This window comes from Balaenoptera acutorostrata, chromosome 12 (assembly GCF_949987535.1).
Source record: "Balaenoptera acutorostrata chromosome 12, mBalAcu1.1, whole genome shotgun sequence".
Taxonomy (NCBI): domain Eukaryota; kingdom Metazoa; phylum Chordata; class Mammalia; order Artiodactyla; family Balaenopteridae; genus Balaenoptera; species Balaenoptera acutorostrata.
This window is the reverse complement of record NC_080075.1, coordinates 30,907,779-30,926,309: the sequence shown is the minus strand read 5'-3', so window position 1 is coordinate 30,926,309 and position 18,531 is coordinate 30,907,779. Positions and strand designations below refer to the sequence as shown.

Genomic DNA, 18,531 nt, shown 5'->3' with positions numbered 1-18,531 from the left:
CTATTATTATTATTTGCAATTTTAGTTTTAAAATTAGCACCATTTTAATAGGCAGAAATACTAATTTGAAAAGCGCGGACAAAACTCTCCCCCAGGGGGACTTCCCTGGCGGGCCAGTGGTTAAACGACTTCGCCTCGGGCTTCCCTGGTGGTGCAGTGGTTGAGAATCCGCCTGCCAATGCAGGGGACACGGGTTCGAGCCCTGGTCTGGGAAGATCCCACATGCCGCGGAGCAACTGGGCCCGTGAGCCACAACTACTGAGCCTGCGCATCTGGAGCCTGTGCTCCGCAACAAGAGAGGCCATGATAGTGAAAGGCCCGCGCACCGCGATGAAGAGTGGCCCCCGCTTGCCGCAGCTAGAGAAAGCCCTCGCACAGAAACAAAGACCCAACACAGCCAAAAGTAAATAAATAAATTAATTAATTAATTAGTTTTAAAAAACCAACAAACTAACCTCCTCATTCCCCCTCCCCACCCCCACCCTCTAAAAAAAAAAAAAAAAAGACTTCACCTTCCATTGCAGGGGGTGTGGGTTCGATCCCTGGTCAGGGAGCTAAGATCCTACATGCCTCACGGCCAAAAACACCAAAACATAAAACAGAAGCAATATTGTAACAAATTCAATAAAGACTTGAAAAAATGGTTCACATCAAAAAAAAAAAAAAAAATCTTAAAAAACACCCCCAAAACTCTCTCCCAGGGATTGAAGAGGGGATTGAAGTTCTTTCTTCAACCTCTGGGGTTAGTGGGTTGGAAACCCCACACCAATCACTGCAGGCCAGCCACTCTAGGAACCAGTTCCTAAATTCCATCTCCAAGTCACCTCATTAATTAATTAGCGTTCCAGTGATTACTCCTGTTGACAACCTTGGTGGCTCTTGGCAAGGTTGGGTCAGCCCAAGCAGGTCCAGACTTATTGTGGCAAATCACATTGGCTTCTGGGATGTGAGACATGATCCCCACATGGCAGAAGCAGCGCCTCGTTAGAGAGAATTAATTGGGAGGAAGAATGGGGGAACGAGGTCCTCTCAGCCAAACACCCCATTATGCACAGGCCCGCCTGCATCCTGTTGGGGTTGATGCAGGTGAGGAGGGGGCTCTGAAGATCACGTCCCTACCCTCCTTTCCCAGAGAACAGACTTATTACAAAGTGACTATATTCTTTCCAACCTAGAGAAGGAGGCTTGGGTTGCAACGAGAAGGATTTTCGTTAGACACCCAGAAGAACTAACTTCCATGCCTATTTGTGGCAGACATGGGGGAAGGCAGGAGCCTGGACGTTGACTCACTTAGGCTGGGGCTACTCACTTAGACCACCTCTCTGCAGCCAGAGCTGGAGGCCCGAGTGGGGGGACTGTGGCCATTTCTCCATTATTTGCCCCAAAGGAACACCCGCCTTAGACCCACAGCACTCCTAGACTCTTCCCCACCACAGGGAGGCCCCAGCTCCCTCCTCTCTCCACTGTCTCAGGGTAGGCGAAGAGAAAAGAGTGAGAAGAGAAAATCCTACAGAACAAGCAGATGCAACATCTCCTGGGAGCTCTGGTCTGGGAGTGAGCCTCTGGGGTGTCCTTCCATATTAGCACATGGCTTCTGTGACTTTGGGCCGGGCCCTTGGCTGCTCTGGGTCTCCATTTGCCCCAGCAGAGCCAGGAGGGGGTGGTAAACTGGATGACCTTGAAAATCCTTCCAGTGGGACAGGCTCATGGGGTTTCTCTGCCCTGGCCCCGTCTCCTGTGCAGACAGGTAGAGCTACGGGAGCTACCTGAAGCTTCTGAACACAGCGGTGCCTGCACGCACCTGGGGCACTCTGACTCTTGCCCAGAACTGCAGACTCAGCCCAGCTGTTATAAAGAGATGCCGTCAGTGGCTTTGGGGAGTGACGGGCCCAGGCCTTCCAGATGGGGATGCCAGGACCGCCAAGAAGTGCCCTCCCTCTCGTCTTCAGAGCTTCCAGGCAACCTGGAGCCCCCAGCTCTATTCGGAGTCCCCAAGCATCAGGATACAGCTGTTCAGCTTTTGGGTTGAAGGGAAGGCTGGGCCCTGTGGGTATGAGGACACTGCTGAGCTTCCCATCCTGTGTGCACTGGCCTGGCCCCCAAGATAGGAGCCCCATCCCATTATAGTTTCCTCCTGAAACGCTGGGGCTCAGTGGAGGCAAGTGACTCCAGTCCTCACCCTCTTCGGGGCCTGGAGGCCGGGTCACTACCTCCTACTCTAAGACCCTGGGTCTCCAGTCCTCACAGTCCCAGTGTAACACCCCAGGACCCTTATTTTCACCTTCCCCAACTTCCCTGGAGGAACCTGCACCCCTCCCGCCCCGCAGGGTCAGTCCTGAAGTCACAGATTCAGAAGCGTCCATCTGCAGGCACAGCCCCCATCTTCCCATGAGTTCCGTAACTCCAGATACCATGGTCATTCTTTGCCCTCCTTGGGTCTGCCTCTGCACCAAACCTTGCTTTTCCCACTCGGCTTGCTCATGCTTCTTCACCCCCACCCAACTAAGATTCTGGGGTCCTTTGCTCCTCCTGAACTCCTACCAGCCTCCCGAATGCCTCACCCAACCAGACAAAACTGGAGCAGGCCCCGTACCTCTGGGTAGACAGGCCCTGGCCACCCCCCCACCCCCAACCTGTGTCCACCCCCAGCCGTCCCCTCCACTGACCCTCGGCACTGCCCACCGGGCTCTCTGACTTCCTTAGTCTGCTATCTCTCCCGTTCTCCCCTCTGAAGGTCTCCAGCCTTCTCCATAGTCCTCTGACCTTTGACCTCCCCCTTCCCACCCACCTCCTTCCTTTCTGCTCAGTCATGAGAACACAGGAGCTATCAGATCAACTTCCTTAACCTCCCCACCCCCGAACTCCACCCCCCAACCAACATTTGCCTCCCTCTGCTAAAGTGGGGAGGGGTCTCCCCCACCCAGGCGAATCCTTTGAACCCCTTGCCTGCGCTCTGACTCCCCCACTTCATGGACTTTGCCCTCTGTCCTCCTCCTCCAGTGTCCTTCTCTCCTGGTGCCTTCCCTTTGCATTTACACAAGCTCCAGTCTCTCCCATTTTAAGAGTGAAAATAAATGAAAGCCTCTCTTGATCCCACATCTCATTCCAGCTCTGGGTCTGCTTCTCTTTTTTCCCCCCGGTACCAAGCCTCCAGACCAAACAGTCAGCCTGCCACCCCATTTCCTTACCCCCCAGCTGGGCTCCACCCCTCGGGATGGAGTTTGCCTTCACGAACTGAGACACCAATGGACGCTCTTCAACCCCATGGAGCTTGACCTCTCGGGAGGGTCTGACCCTGTGGATGCCCCCCAACTCCAGTCTCACTTGGCTCTGTCCTTACCTCCCTGGCCACTTGTCCTTGGGCAGCCCCCCTCCCCAGGGCCTATTTTCTCCACACGCTCCTTGGCTGATCCCACCCACCATCGCTGTTTTATGCTGGGGGCTCCTACTTCTGTCCCTCGAGCCCAGGCCTCTCTCCTGGCTTCTAGATCCAAAGCCAACTTCCACAGGGCACCTCTGTTCACAAGTTCCACAGGTTCTTCAAACCCCACGTGTCCATCCAGCTCCACATGCTGTCCTCCTGCACGCCGGCCCCTCCTCATCTCCATCTTGCCGGGTTGTTCAAAACCAGAAAGCCGGGCGCACATATTGCCGGCTCCCTGTCCTCCCATCACATGCAGTTCTTCATCAGATCCTCATGAAGCTGCCTCCTAACAACTCTCTCTTAAAGGACCCACTTCCCTCCATGCCCGCTGCCAGCAGCCTGGTCCAAGCCGCCATCATCTCTCGCTGGACTCCCGCCACCGCCTCCTGAAGGCTCCTTCTCCAGAGCTCCAACGCAGCCTCACCATACAGCCATGGGGACAGTTCAAAACCAGGAATCTGTGGTCCTGCTCTGCACAGCTCTTCTGGTAACGTTTACCCACTGCGCTGGCTTCCAAGTTCCCGGCACCCCCGACGTCAGGCCCCCGTACCTGGCCCACCTCATCTTCCCCGCTCTCTGCCCAAGAGGCAGGCTTTCCTCAGCTGTGTGCCGCCTCCCTTCACACCAGGTGACCTCAGCCTATGTGTCCCCTCACCTCTTACACACCTGGCCAACTCTAGCCCATCCTTCAGGCCCCCATGAAATGCCACTTCTCTCTAAGCTCTGTTTGGGCCCCTACTGTCTCCTCCTCCCACGGCCAAACTCCTCCCATCTTAACACTGCTCACCCTTCACTTGCTATTGCGTTTCATCGCTGTGTTCACTGCTTGACCCTTGACCCTGAGAGGTCAGAGCCTGGGCCCGTCTCATTCACGGTCTAACCCCAGTACCTAGCTAGCACAGTGTTAAGGTGTCAGCACTGAGTAGGTATTGGTTCATAAATGACCAGATGGCAACCCTCCCTGTCCTGCCCTTGAGCCCCTCCCTCCACTGACCTCTGACATCTGGGGGAAGAGGCTGATGGCCAGCGGCAGGGCCAGGCCAAAGGCTGCCAGGCACACGAGGCTTTGCACGGGGAGAAGCAGCCGGGGGCGCGCCTGCAGGAGAGCTGTCCTGTGGGGGAGAGAGAAGGGGGGGCCCCATGAGACCCGGAGACAGGGTGAGCTGGCCATTAGCCACCACGCTGGGTCCCACTGGGTCTGAGGGCCAGGCCCAGCCTGTAGCTAAGTAGCTGTGGAGGAATTCTGTCTTTGGGACCGTCCCCCAGTGGCAGCCCTCTCCCCAGGACCTGCCCTGAAGGACGTTGCCGCTTAAATTCTCAACCGTAAATCATAAATGAGCACCTGTGGGGCACCCACCCCATTGTGCATCCAGCCCTGCGCAAAGAAGGCCACATGTGGGGTAGACGATAGAGGAGGCTGTCGGCCCCTGCTCCTGTGCAGGGGGTGGGGGGGCCCACGCGGGGACACAGCGGAGGAAGATGGGCCTTGAAGGCAGCACATATTGAAATAGTGAACAAACCACACACACGTTCACGCACACGCACGCACAAGCACGCATACGCACGGACGCACAGCCAGGAGAGGATGACCTCTTCTGGGTACGGGAACAGAACACACCCTGCTGACCACCTGGTCACCTTCGATCCAAGAGCCACAGTGACTTGCCCAAGGCCAAGACCCAAGTCTGCGGGAGGCAGGCAGGGCTGCTGTCTGGGCTCCTGACTCCCTAAAAGTGCTGTCACTGAGCTGCTCTGGCTCCTGCCTTAAGGACCCCTTGCCCGCTGCACCACCAGTTCACAGTTGGCACCCCTCCCCGCGGTGAGCATCCGAGCTGGGATTCTTGGGCAGGAGAGGGGTACGAAAGCCTCCCTCCAGGGCCCTGGGTCCCCCAGCCCCATGACAATACGGCCTCTCCAGACAGAGTGGAGGCCGTAGCAGCTGGCGAGTCCACCTTCACTGTGCTGTCCGTCAGAACATTTCGTTCTGTATAATCCACCAGGCCCTGGGGAAGACCACCAGGCGTTCTACGTGGGGAGGCCTGGGGTGGGATGCGTCAGCAAGACGGATTATTTGCCAAGGGATGTTGGGTGGGTACACGTGCTGCCCTCGGTAAGCGTCAGCCTCCACCGGACTGAGACCGGCTTCTGGTGGGAAGAAGCCATAACCAGGGCTCTTGCTCCTGCCCTCCTGGGGCAGGGCTGCTGTGGCCACAGGCAGGGGAGAGGCTCCTCTGGGGGCAGCGCCTCAGTGTCCGGCAGGCAAACCCCGCACCACCTTCACCTCCTGGCACATGAATCCCAAGAGCAGCTGGCTCTAAGGCGACAGCAAAACTGGGAGCAGCGGTTCTCAAACTTTAGTATCTAGGCAGTGGTTAAAAATGCAGACTCCCCCACGAGATCCTGATTCAGCTAGTACTACACCTGGGAACCTTCCATGAGTCTACAACAGGTGATCCCCAGACCACACTTCTGGGAAACTCTGGCCCAGCATGTTCCTACTAAGGTACCAATAACAATCCAATTACTTGTAAATTCTATGCAAGTAAAAGACCTGGACACAGTAAGTGCTCAGTGAGGTGTGTTCGTATTGCTGTTGTTACCGCCCTTGTTACCAGCAGGAAGGAGGGAGGATCTTGGTGGCTGGGTCGTCCTCCAGCCCTTCCCACTGGCCCAGACCCCAAGATCTGTCCAGTTGTTGAATTAAGCCTGAACCGAGCTATTGGGGAGGGGAATTTCCACAGGATGAAGAACAAGGGGACAAAGGTGCCCAAATCAAACTCAAGCCCTTCTGGCATCCCCTCCGCCTTGGTCCAGTGCCCCCATCTTCTCCCTCTCTTCCGGGTGAGCCTCACCCCCCTCTTCCCCACGGACTCAGCCTGAGACCTCCTGGGCTTCCATGAGAGTCATGGAGGGGCTGGGAGTAAGGCTGAGATGGGTCCTGAGATGTTTTCAACTCAGATTAACTTCTCCAGCAGGACCAGAAGGTGGGTACTCTTGCTCCCGTGGCAGCGACTGGGACCTCAGTCCCTGAGGGTGGCCAGAGCAGGGGGGAGGGGACAGGAGGGTGTGTGGCCCCTGGAGGCACAGCCCCAAGGGAGGATAGCGGAGGGAGGTTCCCTCCCTGGCAGGTGAGGGGCAGGACATGGACTTATTCGGTGGGGACACCGGACAGACCCCTTCTACGTGGGGCTGCGACCTTGGCGCCTCTCTCCGGGTGACTGGCTGAAGTCCCCACTGTGAAAGGGATCCAGAAAGTCCCAGGCCTGTGCTCCCCACTCAGGAAGGAGGAAGGCTCAGACAGCAGCCAACAGGAGCCTCTGAAGTCCCAGCCCAGGCGGGAGAGTGAACACAGCAGGACAGGGGGAGGGGAGGAGGAGAGGGAAATGGCAGGGAGGAATTGGAAAGGCAGCTGGGGGAGTTAAAATATGCAGATGGAGAGATGTGCGAATGCCTGGGAGAGAGGAAAGACCCGGATCCCCGGGAATGAGGGAGGCTGGGAAGCGGCCTCAGGAGCTACCGTGGAGGGTGTGGCCTGAACCCTGACCAAGCTGAGACCCAGCCTGGGAGGGCAGAAAAGTCCAGGCCCGGGCCAGGGCCAGGGATGCAGAGCTGGGGGAGAGACCCCCACAGCTGCCTCTGAGTTGGGGGGCGCGGGGCTGCTCTCCGGGCCCTGAGTCCAAAACCAGCTTCCTCCCCAGGACAGTGGAGCTGGAGTGGAGCCCTGGGCCTGAGGGAAGGTGCGGTGGAGAGTGAGGGGAGGGGCGTGCACCCCTCAGAGAGAGGCCCTGCTCGGGCGGCGGAGTGGAGGATTCTCGGCTTCTGACGGGAGACCCTTTTCCTTTCATCTCAGAGACAGGGACACCTGAACACGTCCCCCAACTCTGCTATCCTAGCAGGAAACCCAGGGTCCTCCCAGAGAGGAGAAACTGAGGCCGGGGCCAAGGCAGCCTCGCTGCCACACAACAGCTTGTCTCCCCATTGCCGTGCATTCCCTCAGCACTTGGAGCAGTTTTACTTTTGCGCTCCATTAATTTGCAAGCAGGCTGCTTTGTAAGTGTTCTTTTGTCTTTTTTCCCTGGCTCTCCTGACTCCCTCACACAACCGGGGCTCCGGAGGGTCGAGGGTAGGGCTGCCTCCCCCATCAGAGGCCCTGCCATTAGCACCCTGCATGGAAAGGCCGTGGGGTGCTCGGCGGTGGGGGGGGGGGTGCCCAGCTAAGAGCCAGGGGCCCGCTGGATGGTGCAAAGTGCCAAGCTCTAGTGGACAAGGTGGTGAGGGGGGCAGCGCCATCATTCTCCAGGTGGGAAACTGACCAGCCCGCCGGAACTCCTGCCAGGAGTCTCAGTCGGTGCCGGACCTGCCCTGCCCCCCCCACCCCCACCTCACAGTCTGGCAGCTCCCCCCACCATGTATATGAGGTTAATTATGTCTTTGAGGGTGCAAACTGAGTCTTGTTCGTCTTGATATTCCTGGGGGAACCCAGGCTGGACTCTTTCTCCTCCTCAGAGACCCTCCCACAAGCTTCAGGGAAGGACCAACTAAATACAAGTCTTCCAGGAGACCAATGGCTAACCCTCTTCTACCTACCCGAGGGGCTTCCTTTGACCCTGAGCTGAGCCAGATGCAGGGCACCCGCAGTCCAGGCTGATTCCAGGCTGGGACGTTCAGAACTAAAACAATCCCACCCCACCTCCCAAGCCTCCCAAAGCTAAGTTTAAGCCCCCAACCAATGGGACACTAACCGTCACTCCACTTTCTGCAAACCCAGCTCAGATGGCACCCAGAAGGCATCACAGACCACAGTTTTCCCCAGCAAATTCCAGGTTCAAGATTCAGTAGCCTTGAAGACAGAAGCCCTCTCTTCCTCATTTGCCCAGTGGTGTCCTTGTGTGCACTTGCAGTCGCTGGTATTTGGGGACAGCCTCAGTTCACCAGAGGGCTGCGTATACAAGGTTCAGGGGCACCAAAGCAATCGCTTCCCAGGATCTGTTTATTTTTGCAACTTCAGAGGAGATTAATTTTCTTAAGTCCCAGTGTTCAACATGCCATCCCTTGCTCAGGTACCCACGCCCACTGTGCACCTCCCCCACTCTTCCAGGGGACGAAGGGATCATCCCCTCAGCTGGACACAGGGCCCCTTATCAGCAGGCCCGATGAGAGAGCGTGCTTTGCTTCTGTTGGGTTGGGCTCTTCAGGGTCCACGCAACAGGCCCACACCTTGCCCAGAAAGCCCTCCCTTCCACCAAAATCCTATCTTACTCTCAGTGCCAGCTGCAGCCCCTTTCCTCTGGACCAGCCCTCCCCTCAAGGTCACCCTGACCCTGTTCCCACACTGCCGGGTCCCACCTGCAGCTGACCTGTGTGTGGGTCCCGCCCTTATCAAAACACAGGCTTTCTGAGGCCAGTTCCCCAAATCTGTCCCTCTCCTGTCTCCATGCGGTGTGGATTCCAAAGACAGGCTGATTATGTGCTGCGATTCAAAAATCCAAGAGGCAGCCAGTGTGGTAGGAAGAGCCCAGTTTTGCAGCCGTATTCCTGGGCCCTGCCTAGCTCTGCCATTTCCTAGTGTGTGACTGTAAGCAGATGATATAACCTCTCTTTGCCTTCCTTTCCTCGTCTGTAAAATGGGGACATCATGCTCACCTCTTTGCACTGTTGTGAAGGTTAAATGAGATCATTCATTCGTTCAACAAACACTGAGCATATCACTATGTGCTAGGAACTATGCTAGATGCTGTGCAGGGCAGTAAACAAAAGGAATTGACCTGCCTCCATGGAGATGACATTCTAATGAAGCACACAGATAGCATATAACTAGATAAAGAATCTCAGCTATCGATAAGTGCTGTGAGTAAAAAAAATAAGGCAGTGTAGCGGGGGAAGAAGTCCTGGTGGCTGTAATCTCGATGGGGTGGTCAGGGAGGGCCTCGTTGAGGAGACGGCATTTGGGGGGGACCTGGCTGGGAGAAGACTGGGACGCAGCCAGTGCTTAGCTGTCAAGTGTTAGCTGTTATTGTCATTTGTTTTGTGGGAATAAGAAGGTCCCCAAATTGGGGAGAAGCCCCTGATCCAGAGCCCCAGAGGGAGTGCCCCCAACCCCATCCTTATCCTACACAGCCCCCAAGCCCATCCACTGCCTTGAGGTGCCCCTCCCAGGCTGGGCCCCCGGGAAGGAGGAAGCGATCATCTCTTCACTTTTACCTGCACCAGACCTCCAGGCCTTCGCTCATCTTGCTGCCCACACCTGGAACCCTTCCCTGCTCCTTGCCATCCTCCTAGACTTTCCCCAACCCTCAGGGCCTGCCCAAACCAGCCCTGCTTCCTCCCTCCTCTCCTCAGCCTCTCCTTCCAGCAGCATTCCCATCTTCATGATTCAATTTCACACTCATTAATTAATAGAATCACTCCATCATTGTTCTTATTATTGTATCTCCTTATTTCTTTATGGTCAGGACAAATGTGTTCTCAGAACATCCCTCTGAGGACGGCAGGGAGGTTAGTACAATTATTGTCTAAATGAAGAAACTGAGGCTCGGTGAGGTGGTGACTTGCCTCATGGCAGATGCCGGAAAGGGATGCGCTGGGCCCAAGTCTAGTCTTCCCACCATAGTCCTCAGACTCTCTCTTCACCACTGGTCCTGTGCTGTGCACTAATAGAGCGCGTGCACACACACACACACACACACACAGACACACACTCTAGAACCGCCAGCTCCAGGGCAGGGCCAGCCTTGTCCATCGGGACATCCCTCCTAGAACTTAGCACAGGGTCCTGAGCAGCCAAAGTCCATGAATTCTCACAGGATGATTCCAGCAGCCCTGCCAGGGAGAGTTTGAACAAACCAGGACCCTTGCCCTGGGCCAGCAGGTCCCCCTTCCCCCACCCTCTCCGCCACGATGGCCTCTGTCCTGGGCCCCAACTCACTTCTCCAGCATGGACATGACGATCGGGGGTAGCACCAGGATGGGCATGGGGAGGACCACTCGCGTCAGCGCCGTCTCCAGCAGGGCCTGAGGGGCAAGCAGAGGCTGTGGTGAGCGGGGCGGGGGTGGGACAGCCTCGGGGCAGCAAACCCAGCCCCGGAGCCCCTAGGTGTATGTACCACTGTTAAGCACATCTGGCTGAACGGAATAATTCATGGAATCGCTCACGAAGCCATATTCCAAACAACAGAAAAAAGCCACCCCATCTTCCCACCGCAGATCCCCATCACCTGGTACATGTGGGGGAGTGGAGGCAACCCAGCAAGGGGCCCGCGCCCAGGGAGGTGAACTGGGTGGCGGGGTACAGCGGCTGAGAGGAAACACGTGGAGGACCTGAGATGCTCTAAAAACACAGCAGGCGCTGGAAGGGCCAGAACAGACAGCTGTGGCGTGCTGTACCGCGTGAGGCTCCTGGTGCCCAGGGAGAAGAGGGATTCTGGGACTCACTTTCTTTTCCCTTAAAGACAAAGATTTGGAGGATCTTGCCATTTCCTGGCTCTGGATGAGAGTCTTTCTTAATGACAAGAGGTCAGCTTTGTAAGTGGGAAATGCTTCTGCTGAGTGGCTGCTGTCCCCATATGGGGTCTGCCTGGGGCCTTGCTCTGGGGGCTCCCTCAGGATTCCTGGGGGGGGGGTGCTGGTCAAGGCACAGCTCAGTGGCAGTTCTGCACCCTGATGGTCATTGTGATGAGTTCCTTTAACCCCACGGGCTCCCAGCCCTCAGAGAAGGCTCAAGGAATGCTTGTAACCCACGGGTCCCTGGAGTCCCAAATGGCAAGGGGCTGATAGAGCCAGGACAAGGGAAGCCCAGGGCTGCAGAAGAGCTTGGGGTTCCCTGCTGTTTGGACCACGAGGAGGAGTTATCACAGTTGGTCTCCATCACAGCAAGTCAGGAAGAGGATAGAGTTGGATAGGAGGTTAGGGTGATGTAGGAAATTGAGGCCAAATCCCCTCTGATGATGGGCTCAGGGCTAAACATTTCTCCCAGGAACTTGGGTTCTTCATGACCAGCCTCAGGAAGGCCTGGGAGAGGTCCCTCCAGTCTCCTGAACAGGTGTGGGGATGACAGGGGGCCCAGAGCCTGTGCAGAAAGCAGAGGATGCGGTGTTGGCACTGGCACCCCCGAGCCCCTTGCCCCTCACAAGCCTTGGACAGACACTTACTTTCCCTGAGATCAGTCAGTGGTGGGGGGAAGGACCAGGACAAGAGAAGGGTCTTCCTACATCAGAGGCTTATGGAGAAGGCCTCAGTGACAGGGTGCGGTGGGGGCCCACGTGGGAGCTGATGAGGGACAGGGCTGGAGCAGAGGGGACCCAGCACTTGGAGGCCAGAGCAGGACAAGCCACTAATTGCCATTAGGATGAAGGCTGGAAAGCACAGGGAGATATACAAGCAGACTGGAATTTTTTTTTTTTTTTTTTTTAATTACAATTGCTAGATGGGTGAGTCTGGTGAAACCAGAAGTGAAAGAGGGCCTTCTTGTAACAAAACATTCTTCCCCAAACCACGCCCGTGGCTTCCTGGGAGCCCGAAATCCCTCCGCCTTGACCAAGCTCACTCCCTGGTGACGTATCACCTGCAGAAGCACCTGTGAGCACACAACCACAAACCATCAGCTTCTAGGTGTCCTCTTCTCACCCAGGAGGATATGAAGGCCCCAGGCCCTAGGTCCTGGGGAAGGGAAAGAAAGCTCTGGGGGGGGGTCTCCTCTGCCCTTACCAAGTAAGAGGTCAGAGAAAGCACGTCCCGAGGGGCTGGGACAAGAGATGGGGATGTTTCCCAGTAGTGATGAGGCGGCTGGAGAGAAGCAAGGGTGTCTGGTGGGCAGGTGTGGCCGGGGCCAGACCTGAGGCCTGGGGCTCAAACCGATGGGGGGTGGGGATGGGGGTGGGGTGAGGAGGAGAGCTCAAGAGGGCAAGGCAAGTGTGCTGAGGACACAAGCCCCTGGGGAATGAAAATGTCTAGGGAAAACCGACCACAGCCTCCCTACCAGCCCCCGAGCCCCCAGACGACCCACATGTCTGGCTGCGATCTTGGAGGAACCCACGAGGTTGCCATCGCCATCCAGGACGTCAATCCCCTCCTCCAGCTCCCCGTACCGCATCAGGACCACGTTGCAGATATTGGCGCTAGCTGGAGAGAGAGGGGAGCAGGGAGCAGGAGTGAGGGGGGAGGATGGCATTCTACCCTGCGGAGGAGATCACTGGGCTCCACCCGCACCAAGCAACAAAGGTTCTGAATAAATGCCACGTCTGTTCAAACAGTGGGCGAAGGTGTGGTTCTGCTGCCTATCAGCCTGGTGAAGGATTTGGGGGCCCTTGGGAACCTGGAGAGCAAAGGTGGAAAATAACCAGTGTTTGTTAGGAAGGAAAGGGAAACTATTCAGGGCTTAGAGAGCGGCCAGTTATCAAGGACGCTGCTTTCCTCTCCTCAGGCGCAGGCCCCACGGGCAGGCAAAGCGGATGCCCATCTGGGAGGGCTCTGGGGCTTGAAGACGCATCGCCCACACTGGTGCCTGATGCTCCACCATCAGCACCTCAGTCCCTTGGGCTGCCTTTCCGGGCATCCTCTTGAATGCCAGCCCCCCACATTTAGCCCCTCGCTCCTCAGAGTGAATCAAGTTCCCAGAGATTTGCTTCCCTGACAACAGGTGCCAGAGCAGGCAGGAACCTCAGTGCTAACCCGGCACCGCCCCCTCATCATATGGATGGAAAATTGAGGCTCAGAGATGGGGAGTGACTTCTCTGAGGTCACACAACAAAGCGGGACAGAGCTGAAAGGCTACAGTGCCTCATCCTTCGGGTACCCAGGAGATGGAAGAGTTTGGGGCGGGGTGGGATGGGGGTCAGGCATGGCTAAAGGCATACCTCCTACGTTCTTGCTTCACGTGGTTGGGTTTCCTCCTTTGGCCATGCCTCCCCATCTCAGCTGAGATCATGGGGACCTGGGCTGAGGGGAGGGTTCCTGGCTCCTTAGTTCAGCACTGTGTGTCAGAGTTTGGGCGGCCACCCATCAGCTGGTGACTGGCACAGGGAGCCTCTTTCGGTTCCTCCCCCCTGGGATCCACGTGGCTGGCCCTGGGCTCAGGGCCGGGTGTGGGTGCTGACCTCGCCTGAACTCCTCCGGCCCTGTTCCAGGATGGAAGTGGGGGGACTTGGGGGTGGTGGGAGGGTGGGGAGTCGGGGGGGGGTGACAAATTTGGAGCCCGCCTGCTCCACTCCTCCCCCAAAAACGCCTTGCTGTGTTTAAAGTTTTAATTTTTGCTAATTAATGTCAATTAATTTTGTATAATGAGTGTTTAATTTTGGGGAGTGTGTGAGCCTGGGAGCGACTGCAGTTCTGGGCTGTGAACGCTGATTAGCATCAACACCTGCTGCTTCCCCACTCCCTCCAGTGGGGGGGGGACACCAGGGTTTGGGGAGCTGGAGGGCGGCAGGGCCTAGTGGGCAGGTGGAGTGGGAGGAGGACCACAGATGCTCCTGGTACCCAAGCCAACACCGGGGAGGAGAGCGGTCCAGGGCGCTTGCAGCTGGGGGACAGGATTCTGCAGGTGAGGGGTGGCTTGAGGCCCTGGGGGTCTCTGAGCCTCAATCTCCTGTTTCAGTAAAGTGGGGAGGTGGAATAAACAGAGAGGAAGACTGAGATACTCTGCAGTCTTCGGAGAAGAAAAGCAGGAGACCAAATACAGTTTCGAAATGTATTTACAGCACATATGCCATCTCTGAGTAGCTCTCGTGTTTCCACACGACACACAGGAGCAGTGGGAACCATGCGCAGACCTTTTCGGCATCAGTTCCTCCTGTCTCCACAGCAGGCATGCTCTCCTGTCTTACACAGGGGCTCTCAACCGGGGCCATCTTTATGAGACATTTGGCAATATTTGGAGACATTTTTGATGATCACAACCTGGGGGATGGGGGGCTGCTACTGGCATCTAGTGTGATCTCTAGAGACCAAAGACGACTAGACATCCTACAAGGCACAGGACAGCCCTCAGAACAAAGAATTTTCCAGCCCAACATGTCAGTAGAGCTGACGTTGAACAACCCTTGTCTTACACACATCCAGACTGACAGAGTTAGGAAGGTGAATCTGAGGTAAAGGAAGAGAGAATGGGAGCCTGGGTTTCAGGCCAGCTGGGCTTGGGTTCCAATCCTGACTCTGCATCTCCCCCTCCCCGACCTCAGAGGTGAGCTCCTGACAGCCCCAGGGCCCCCAGAGTGGTCTTGGGAAGGGGCACCTGGCCTGTGTGTTAGTGACTCGCCCTCTAGTGGTGGCAGGCATGTACTACACCCATCGCACCCCTGGGACGGCCAGGCCTTCAGTACCCAGGAGACCCAATAATAGTCTCTCTTTGGAGAGAATATTGGGGTTTTCTGCCCTGAAAGGCATCAATCTCTGCCCTCTGAGAATCCTTTCCACCACCACCACCACCATTCCAGGAAAGGCAAGGTCACAGGAATGTGGTCCAGGGGAGGAGCAACTGCTTAAAGCCAGGAGCCAAGAGCTGACTCTGCAAACCCCACCCCCTGCCCAGCTTCCCAAGTGTAAAAGGAGGGGCTGCATTTAGTGTCTCCATGGGATCGCTGGGTGCTTACAGGATCTCCAGGTAGAGGGAAGCCAGGGGCGGCTGAGACATATCTAGCCTGATTGTGTGTGTGTGCATGTGATGGAGACAAAGACAAGAGACAGCATGGTTTTCAAGGTGATGGAGCTGCCCCAGGCTCATGGTGGCATCTCGCCTGCTCTCTGAAATTTCCGAATGTGTGATGTGGCCTCAGAAGGACAGAGCAGGTCTTTGGTTCAAACACAAAACCACCTGAGATGAAAGACAAAGCATGAAAGGAAGTGAAAACCCAGCCTCCCTCCCCTCCTGGACGCTTTTGGGGATGACAATGTCCCCCTCTCATCTGAGCTGCCTGGCTGGAAAGAAAGAGAAAACGCTGAAAGCCACCTCAGAAGATGGCAACCCCAGGCTCCTCCCTTGGAACACCCACAGTTCTTACTGCTTACACAGACAGCACATGACCTGTAATCTCTTCTGTTGACTGTGTACAGTGGTTATTCATCTATTAAGCACTTGCTGTATGCACCGGTTACCAGCCATCCCTGCCATTGAGCAATGAGAATGCCAGCCTGTTTTAGTGATTTCATTTCCATGATCTCTTCCAGAACTTTCAGTTCCGCTGTATTCCTTTCAAACCCTCCCAGGTCCTTCTCATCCCACTCCTGGAAAGTCCAACTCCAGAGACATAGACACTGAGAGACTAAGTAAATGAAGAGAGAGAGAGAGACCAAACATGGGCTATGGGTCTCCTTTCTAGCACACCAGCAAGATCCATTATTGACAGTATCAGCAGGTTAATTAAGCAGTCTGTTAGTGATAATGTTAAGAAAGCTGGCACATTTTCAACTCAGATTGACACCATTCAAGACTCAAGCATAACTGATGTTGGAGCAGTGATGCTAGGAGATGTCAGTGGATGAGAGAGAGAGAGAGAGAGAGAGAGAGAGAGAGGGAGAGAAAGAGAGAGACAGAGATTGCTTCATGCTGATGGCAAGCTCAGTGTCAAGGCCTGAGGAAAATATGCTCTTGCCTGCTGCAGATGTTCTCACATCAGACACATCATGATGCAAAATCATACAGATTGTGAAAAGCTAATGAAGCGCCTGTGTGAAAAGCACAGTGTGGGGGGGAAGAAAGAGCAGTAGATAGAAAGACAAGTGTGCAAGTAAGTTCTCAAAAATATGACTACAGGGGAGCTTACCCCTTGAACTAGCACCAGAACAGAGGCATAGATCAATGGAGTTAATAGTCCAGAAACACCCCCAGCTGTAGGGGAAATGAATTTGCGTTAATGCAGTTGTATCGACTTGCAGGGAAAGGGCCATTTAAATATGGGGTGGAGCAATGGGCTATTCATCTGGGAAAACCAAATACCATAACTCATCTGCTCTAAGAGGCATTTATGCATATTTTAACATTATAAAAATCACCATGTGCTTTACAGTGCATGTTGCAGGGGGAACCTTACCTGCTCTTCATCACAGCTGTCTGTGCACGGGTGAACTTAGCCACGTGTAGAGGTATCTGTTCATGCAACTGTCACCTCAGCTGCCCACAGCGATCCACACAGAATTTGAACTTAAACTTAGATTCCTAATTGTTGCCTAAAACATCTTTTTAAAACTTACACTATAATGGAGCATGGACACGAAAAGTTATTGTACATGCAGAAGATCGTCTGCCAGATACCAGGCAATGCAATTAAAGGCAGCAGAAATTGCCAAACCATAGATAGCTACCCTAAAGAAATGCTTGCCCATATGCACAAAGAGACATTTACAAGGATGTTAATTATAGCACTGTTTGTAACAGCAAATAATTAGAAACAACCTAAATGTCCACCATTAGGGAACTCACGTGGGAAGATCGCCAAAACAAACTTATGTGAACAAAGTTATTGAGTATGTACAGGATGATTTACTGAACGTAAAACCCCACAATCGGTACACACACGTGTGTGCATAAATCCTTGGGTAATGTTCTAGAAGGGTCACACCTCACCGAGTAATCCTCTTGGAGAAGAGAACCAAATTTGGGAATTAGGGGTTATTGAAGAACTTCCACTTTTTTACCCTAAATTTTTCTATACTGTTTGCATTTTTACAATGAGAATGTAACCATGCTTTACTTGTCTAAAAGTTGAAAAGAAAATGCCAATCTTCTTGAAGTAGATCATAAAAATTTTAAAGCCAGGAGGGGTTGGTGTGACCTATTCATGGGTCCTACACTTGGGCATCTGTTTCAGAAACTTCCTGAAGAAGCTGATTAACTTCAAGAATATTTTTTTCCTTCAAGTAAAGAATAAAATGAAACCACAAGTATAACGAAGTAGTAAATGAAAATAATCCCAATAATCTTTCGTATATTTTAAAATTATACTGTCAATTTAAAAGGGGCTAAAAGGGTCAAGATTACAGGCAGAGATTACGAAAAGCAGTGACGGCCATGATGCTGTGTTTAACAATCAATGCCTGAAAGAGAATTGTAAAATGTGGAAAAGGCTGAGATTCAGAATCTGTGGTATTGAAAAAAGTGACTTGGAGTGAATGTGTAGCGAACACTTGTTTACTCCTTCAAATGAATATGAAATATAGTCCTCTCCTCTTCTGAAAGGTTATTAGATTAATGCCTCATAACTGAGGCATCTTAGAATTGAGAAACATGGCATTTGATACCTATTTATGAACAATATTATAAGAAATGGGAAGCTTTAAAAATATATTTATTATATATGACAAAGGGCTACCAATATTAATCTATGGAGGGTCATGGTGACTGACTCCCAATAGCTATTCTACCCCCAAAAGATCAGTCTAAACTAATTATAATAACCCCTCCCTTGCCAGTGATTGATTTAGGAAGGGACATGCGACTGATCCTAGCCAGTGAGGGATGTCTGCAGGACTTTGGGAAAAGTCTCCTCCCACTTAAGCAGAGGTGGCGGGCAGAGCCTCCTCTCCTCTGGGCAGCGGTGGGTTTTGATCTGATGTTTGGAATTGAGGCTGCCGTCTTACAACCATGAAGGGAGCAAGCCTGAAGATGAAGCCCCTGGCAGAGCATAGAGATGGAAGGAATGGCCCTGGGTGCCTTACCGGAGACTTGACCTCTGTAAAGTAATGAGAGGCTTTATTATTTAAGCCAGTTTGAGTTGAGGGTTTCTGTTACTTTCAGCCAAAAACAATCATAAAATGCATAAAGAGTTTTAACAATTATTAAGAAAAAGATATAGTGATCAACAGACTTAGAGAACAAACTTATGGTTACCGGGGGGAAGGATGGGGGAAGGGATAGATTGGGAGTTTGGAGTTGACATGTATACACTGCTATATTTAAAATAGATAACCAACACCATTGTAAAGCAATTATACTCCAATAAATATGTTAAAAAAAATAAAATAAAAAAATAAAATAGATAACCAACAAGGACCTACTGCATAACACAGGGAACTCTGTTCAATATTCTGTAATAACCTAAATGGGAAAAGAACTTGAAAAAGAATAGATACATGTGTATGTATAACTGAATCACTATGCTGTACACCTGAAACTAACACAA

At 53.7% G+C, this 18,531-nt stretch overlaps 1 protein-coding gene across 4 annotated transcripts in view; it reads right to left on the bottom strand.

Annotated features, from left to right (window-relative positions):
- Nucleotides 1-18,531, bottom strand: part of SFXN5 (sideroflexin 5) — a 115,951-nt gene that overhangs the window by 14,996 nt on the left and 82,424 nt on the right. For 2 of the 4 annotated variants that reach the window (XM_057557817.1, XM_057557816.1), the window contains exons 11-13: nt 12,426-12,541; nt 10,350-10,435; nt 4,419-4,536 (exon numbers count right to left, since the gene is read on the bottom strand). In XM_057557817.1, coding sequence (XP_057413800.1) covers nt 4,419-4,536; nt 10,350-10,435; nt 12,426-12,541 — 320 coding nt within the window. Of the gene's footprint in view, nt 1-4,418; nt 4,537-9,884; nt 10,244-10,349; nt 10,436-12,425; nt 12,542-18,531 lie in introns of those variants that run through there. The other 2 variants (XM_057557818.1, XM_057557819.1) reach the window with 2 other exon arrangements.